The sequence below is a fragment of the Clupea harengus genome, chromosome 22 (assembly GCF_900700415.2).
Source record: "Clupea harengus chromosome 22, Ch_v2.0.2, whole genome shotgun sequence".
NCBI classification, from domain to species: Eukaryota; Metazoa; Chordata; class Actinopteri; order Clupeiformes; family Clupeidae; genus Clupea; species Clupea harengus.
Window position 1 is genome coordinate 19,503,844 of NC_045173.1, and position 7,500 is coordinate 19,511,343.

The 7,500-nt window shown below is 45.7% G+C and overlaps 1 protein-coding gene across 3 annotated transcripts in view; it reads left to right on the plus strand.

The window, feature by feature from the left end:
- The window catches only part of LOC105907014 (zeta-sarcoglycan), a 209,646-nt gene that overhangs the window by 111,298 nt on the left and 90,848 nt on the right, over positions 1-7,500 (plus strand). For 2 of the 3 annotated variants that reach the window (XM_031559260.2, XM_042703067.1), the window contains exon 1: positions 3,929-4,466. In XM_031559260.2, the coding sequence (XP_031415120.2) occupies positions 4,158-4,466 (309 nt within the window). In that variant the 5' untranslated portion in view covers positions 3,929-4,157. Of the gene's footprint in view, positions 1-3,928; positions 4,467-7,500 lie in introns of those variants that run through there. The other variant, XM_031559259.2, reaches the window with a different exon arrangement.

Genomic DNA, 7,500 nt, shown 5'->3' on the forward strand with positions numbered 1-7,500 from the left:
AAGAGTTTTGGGCCCAATCGGTCTGATGATGCTTCGCTTGGTCACACAGGAGTTGCCTAGCAGCTTAAAAACACTGCACTTGTCCCCTCGCCATCGCCACCCTTTTCCTTTCCGTTTGTGTCTGCCTTTCTCTTTATTTACTCATCTGGTTTCCTGGCCGCCACAAGTGGGGCTCATCTCTCACCCCCATCCCCAGTATGCGTGAGGGAGGGAGGGAGGGAGGGAGGGTTGTGGAGCTCAGGCCTGGAGCAGATAAATAAATAAGAGCAAAAACAAACAGAGAGCCGTCGGATGAGTGCTGCTCACACTGCTGCTGTTTGCATGTCTCTGAGTGCAGCAAAACAACAACATCAACAAAACACTGCTTGCATGGGCCCTATGATCTAATACCCACACATATACACAGACACATACACACACACACACACACACACAGTTGTGTGCCGTCTCAGTACTCACACATAATCAAAATGACACATCTAGCAGAGAAGTAGGTGATGGTATGAATGAAAAGACACATACAAGGATATGTATACACAGATATGTATAAACACACACACACACACACACACCTCCACCTAAGTTGAACCATGTTGTTCCCTTCTCATGCATGGCTGGCTTTGGGGTGTAACGTGGACACAAACAGGTGCAGCCATGCGTTTAATGCGTGTTGTTCCATTAAAAAAAAAAATGATTGTGTGTATGTGTGTGTATCACCATGCTCTGGCTACAGGCTTCTGCGAGCTGCTGTTATTTTGTCAAAACATAAAGAGAAGCCTGAATGGTGCTTCTGCCAATGAGGATTGACACAACCCCCCCCCCCAATCCTGTTGCTCTGTCACACCCAGTCATGATTGTGCAATCATTTGCCTGTTACCTTGATAAACTCATAGCAGGTCTTCAGGGATTATTGAATTTGGAGGTTGTTTGCTTACGCTTCAGTCAAAGGGGTGTCGGGGGTATAGAGTGTCATCCTTGAGGAGTCATCAGGAGTGACACCAATCAGCCGATGGGACAAGTACGGAAAAGAGGCGAGCGTCAGAAACTGACAGGGCGAAACCTCCGAGGCCGTGCGGTGTTCTGTACAATCAGACAGAAGGTGGGCACATTGCGAGAGCCGGGAGAAAACTGTCAATAACCCCGGGATGACTCACCTCTCATAAGCCGCGGAGCTTGTTCAGATACAGAAACATTTAATTACCAGCAAATCCTCGCTGCCTACCGTGCGGCAATAAATGGCGTCGGCATCCGATGTGACCTTTTTAAATGATGTATCGATTTGTTAATGCAGCCCACGCTGTGTGTGAATGCGTGGATGTCATCGCACAAATTCATAGCGATATTTGGAGACAATATTGATTTAGCACCCATCCATCTCTCCACACAACCCCCCCCCCAAAAAAAGAAATGTTGTCCTGGTATTTTCTGTCTCTCCTCTTCTCTGGCTGGGAGTTGCTGATGTCTTGAAGATTTTTTCGGCTCACGAAAGCTCAAGACTTTGTTCTGTCTTCCACCGAGCCTCATCACACTGCATTTATGCACTATGATTTCAAAGCCACGTAAATGCCACATATACGAAATGTCTATTCATATTTTAACAAGTGGAGGGAGATTGTCAGAAAAACCCACAGCCTACTGTATGTCTTTCACATAAGCAGAGGTGTTTAAAGTGCTGTATCTTTTTCAAAGCTCCTCGTGGGGCTCTAAGTTCCTCTTTGAACGCAAGAGTGTGAGCATACTATAAGGCAATGTGTAAGTGCACGTCTGAGAACATTCAGTTATAGCTATGTAAAGGCTCTCTGAAGACGAATGCGACGCAACTGTTACATATTCAGTGTGGGTATACACGTAAGTGTGTGTGTGTCAAAGTTTTAGTATTTCAAAGTTTGAGTGTTTCAATGAATGAATATGTACTAGCGTGGGACTATGGCATTGTGTATGTGAGACCCTTGCTGTCACCATGACGGATACATCCACTGTGACAGTGGGCTGTTTGTCAGTGTCGGCCATGTTGTGGTGGCGTAGCGTTGATGTCTATCCCCTCTGCTGTCCCTGCTGTCTGGCTGGCCTACTTTGTGGAAGCATGACGGCGGGTGAGGGTTAGCAGAGGGGTCGGCTTTGACATGGTTGACATGTGTCTGTCAGAACGTTCTGGCGCAGGTGAACAGCCATCCGTTTGACTTCAGCCTGCCTGCAAACCCGGCGTGCCTGATTTAGTATTCCAGGCATGCACTCGTGTGGTTGTGGGTCAAGTCTATTTATCCCCACAATAGCTGTGCTTTTATCGGTTTTATAGGCAGATAAGGCAGTCCGCTGGAATGTGCGTGGGTCTACAGACACACACACACACACACACACACACACACACACACACACACACACACACACACCCACACACACTACACACATACACAAAAAAACAAATAAACAAACAAAAATATCCACCCAAATATAGACACACACACATAAACGCAGGCACACACACACTGACACACACAGTCCAATGCTTTGTGCTGCTCGCTTGACTACCCATGGCTGGACATGCTGTTCTGACGAGTGGATGATTCATCTCCCCATAGCGTCCTACTCAGTCGGCAGTTGTCTTAATGTCTGTGTGTGTGTGTGTGCGCACACACTGCCTTCCCCCTTCTTCCTTTACCAAGAACACATAATTCCCACTGCGGACTTGGTGATGTTTACCTCCAGAAAAACACCTCCACTACATTTCAGTCCTTTATCTGCTGATTACTTATTTATGGCCCATCTATTGCTATTCCTCCCCATATCTGTGTGTGTCAACGTGCCAAGACTAGAGAGGGAAAAAAGAGAGAGGGCGAGAGAGAAAGACAGAAGGAGTGAGTGAGAAAGATAAATAGAGAGAGAGAGAGCACACACAAAAAGGGGGATGAGAGAAAGAGAGATGGAAAGGGATGAGGGGGGGTAAAAGATGGAAAGCATCTTCAATAGCAGCAGCCACAGCACAGATGTAATCTCTGAGATTGAAGAGCTTGTGTGTGAGTCAGGACAGCAGCTGCCTGGCAGGGAAGAGGTTAAAAGGGTTATACTGCTCCCAGTGGCCCATGCGGGAACTGCCCCCAGCACCGCAGGTTCCTGATAAATGGCTGTGTTGTCAGTTCGATCTGAGAAATACACTGCTAGAGTGGAAAAGTGAGAGAGAGAGAGAGAAAGAAAGAAAGAAAGAAAGAAAGAAAAAGAAGGAAAGAAAAGTGAAGAGAGAGAGAGAGAGAGAGAGGGAGAGAGGTTACTGAGATTAGATGAGAAGTCTGTGATGGTGCCGAAAGAACAGCACAAGAAAAGACAAATATCTGAATAAGAAGAAAGCCAACAAGGTTGTGGAAAGATTGATGAGAGCACACGAGAGAGAAAAAGGGAGAGTGAACGAGCAGAAAACAGAATAATCCAGAACGTGTCCTCACCCTAATGCTATTCCGTCGGATATTTATAGCAGCAGAAGTCTTGCGGCTACTGTTTGACCTGTTGAGCAGCAGCACCGAAACAAATGGGGACCGTTTATTAACTGAATCACACTGCCGCCTCTAGTCCAGCGCTGTGCATCGATTCCCATTATAAATATATGTATTGCGCTCAAGGACTCGCTGCCAAGCAGCATCATTAGACCGGGCCTAGCGAAACCTCGGCAAGCACAGTAGAAAAGTAAAGGCACAATGTGTTAAGGTGATGCCGATGCGGCTCGTGGGTGATGGTGATGTGCGGTGCGAGCGTCTGCGGTACGCCGGCGGGGGTTGACGGGACACGTGGCTGCATGACACGGTCCCTCCAGTTTTTCGCAATTCTGTGATCACAGAATTCAACATCATTTTTTTCACAATGCTGTATATTATGTTTAATTACTGCATACATTGCACATATAGCCTTGATGTTAAATTCTACTTCTTCTAGACTCCTGATGGTGGTATAAAGTCATGTCATTCTTACTGCCACTTCATGTGCCATTCGTTTGGTGTCAGGTGCAGAATTAGATGGATGGACGACATAGCACTAGATTCACTAGATTCGTTTTCTCATAGCTCTTCCATTTATTTTTTCTCCTGAACTGTTTCTTTGAATGAGCTGATCTCTATAAAGCCAGGTAATGCAATCAAGAGTCAGAGTCAAAAGCTGTTGCACTGGTGTTTATGTTGTATGCAGCTATAAATGCGAAAGACCATGCTGTATACACTCTCTCTACTGTACACTCATGGAGAATCTCTCTCTCTATCTCTCCTCCCTCTCCTCTCCCTCCATCTCAGATGACCCAGGAGCAGTACATCCTGGCATCTCAGCCCAACCCACTGCAGCGGACGGGCTGTGCGCAGGCCTACCCGGTGGGCATCTACGGCTGGAGGAAGCGCTGCCTCTATTTCTTTATCCTCCTGCTCCTCGTCACCATGATCGTCAATCTGGCCCTGACCATCTGGATCCTCAAGGTCATGAACTTCACCGTGGTAAGTCACTCAAGCCTCACATAACACTAAGAGAGAGAGAGAGAGTGAAAGAGAGAGAGAGTATGGGTGGGGGGTGGAGAAAGAGAGAAAGATAAATAATTAGTTTCATGCCTGCAAGGTGTGTGTGTATATATTTGTGTGTGTGTGTTTTGTGGAGATGAGTGGATGTTCTTTTGGTTTCCAAACCTTGTTGTGGTTACCTGGGGAGCAGGTAGCTCTTCCAGTGCAATGGGCAGTGCCACCTGTAGGCTGAGCTCAGCACCCGCTCTGTAAATGAGCCCTGGCCTGGAGCTCTCACAAACACACTGCCTAATGCTTTGTCTTCCCGCGAGAGAAAGATTAACCTTCCAGAAATTATACAGCTCTTTTTCTCCATTTCCCTCTATTTCTCACCCTTTAGAAAAGCCCCTTTGCTAACCCAATTTAGCCTGTTAGGTCTGAGTGGCCAGCCAAGGCAGCAATATCCCATAATAATCCCAATGCCCCCCTAAGGAACAACCTGCACTGGGATGAAAATATATGCAAATTAGTTTTGTCAAGTGAGACAATACCCTCTAACATAAACAAACAAAACAACACACACATACACATACACATGCACATACACACCTACGCACAGACATGCACAGACACCCTGTTATGTATACATACACAAAATCATGCAGACACACACACACACACACACACACACACATAAACATAAACATCACAAAAAACAATCAAATCAACCCGAAGCCACCTAAAAGGATGCCTGGGGAATTGATATGGAGGAAGAGAGAGAGACACACAGACAGAGAGAGAGAGAGAGAGAGTTGAGAAGGCCATGTGACTGAGAGTGAATGAAAGCACAAAAGAAAGAGCGACTTTGGCAATTTCCGAGGCACGGACCAGACATTCCCCCACGGGCCCCTGGGCTGATTCCGCCGCTTTCCCCCCAAATCCAATTGCACAGATGAATTTCCTGTGCGTCCGTCCACAAGCAGGCCCTCATATCCCGCTGATATTAGTCAAATCCCTCAAACTGATAAATGTCAGCGGCCGCTGCATCATGAGCTCCGCTTTGTTTCCCTCTGTGGGGACCTGCTGACTGACAGAGCAGAGAGGATCTGTGTGTGTGTGTGTGTGTGTGTGTGTGTGTGCGTGCGTGTGTGTGCGTGCGTGCGTGCGTGCGTGCGTGCGTGCGTGTGTGCGTGTTTGTTTGTTAGCTAGCAGGTGAATGCTGCACCCTCTGCCATCGGGGCTTTCCCCTGATGAAGCAGTGTGTAGCCTCTCTTGGCCTCCAGGGTCTACAGGAATCCACCACACAGCACAAGGACTTACACAGCCCAGCTTTACCTGGCATTACACAAGCATTACCTGTGTACTGTTTCTGCACTGTCAAAACACTTTACAAAGATAAGCACGTAGATACAATATACAACATTTTACAAAATATCTTCTGAATGAAAACGTGAAGGAAAGGAAAATGGCTAATGTTTGGTGGCAACCTGCCCTCCGATGGGTTTCTCCTTCCAGTAACATGTATTGATTTAGCATATTTGGACTCTATCCAACGTGACTTACAATACAGGTAAGCGATGCACTCTGCCCTTCCCTGACTGAGAGATGAGTGAAGATATAACCGTCTGTGCTTGCTGGTGATAGAGAGAATAAATCTTCATGATGAATTTGTCATTCATGAACCGACTGCAAGCATTTTAGTACGCCTGTGGCGTGTATGTTCCGTTCCGTCTTTGTGATCTTTTGAACGTATAAAGCACGCTACCAATGACATTTACGTAAAAGCCTTCATAAATTGAGACTGTAATTCAAAACCTCTTTATGGATGTGAATACTGTTTATGACCAACCAAAAACCTGCCTTCAGAGTGGTTGAGAAATGGCTTAACTTTCTCCACTGTGTATAATAAGAGTGATTTGAACTCTTCCCCTTGGTAATTTAATTGAAAAATCCACATCAAGAACATTTATTTTCTCAGCTCTGGAAACCTAAGAGGTCATCTGTTCTGTCTGTGAAAGCAGTTCCATTCATCTTTAGCGATGACATGGCCTCTTTCTGTCTCTCTCAGCCCCCCTTTCTCCGTCTCATTTGTGAGCAGTTTTATGTCATTTATTTTTTGTACCACAGCCTGGTTGGATCCCCTTTTCTGCTTCAGTCTTTACAATGTCAATTACATTCTAAATTGACTGCTATGAGGTAATCCCATTGCTCTGGCCATATTACTTGGAGAGCAGGTAATCAATTAACTGTAGCTTTTTAAAAAAAAAGTCACAAATTAATTAGGGAATGGCAAAAGTAAAGAGATACACAACATGTTTATCTGTACACATTCACACATTTGTAAAATGACTTTCAGTACCAATATACTATATCTGGCTAACACCCACAGTGGTTTTACAAAAGCTAAGGCTCAACAGAAGGCTGTGAAATGCTAGCTTGGCAATGAGACGTATGGAACTAACAACGGGGCTTTGGCAACAGCAACCATCCAAATATAACTAGTAGCGCCAGTCTGGGGTGTACCATAAGACAAGACACGATGGTTGGTGGAAACAAGTGTTAATAATAATGGAAGTAAAAGAATGGTATTAGCGGGGTAATGGACTTATGGAATGGGAAATAATGCACTTTCAGGTATAATGGTCACTTGTCACGCTTCAGTACCTCAACATGCAGCATAGCTCTCCTTCTCCTTCTTATTGTTATTATGAAAGAGTCGGACAGAAATTCTGAAACTTTTTTTGCTAAAAAATGAATAATAATCCTGGGTAGTAAACTGTCCATCCCCCAAGATTATGAGTGAAGTTTACCGCTCCACAGTACAGCTAGTCTCTCTAGTCACACACACACACACACACACACACACACACTCACACACACACACAGACGCACGCACGCACGCACGCACGCAAACACACACACACACACACACACACACACACACACACACACACACACACGCACACACACTCTCTCAGACATTCTTTCTGCATCTCTCTTCTCCCTTGCAATCACCCCAGCAGATTTGAAAGCA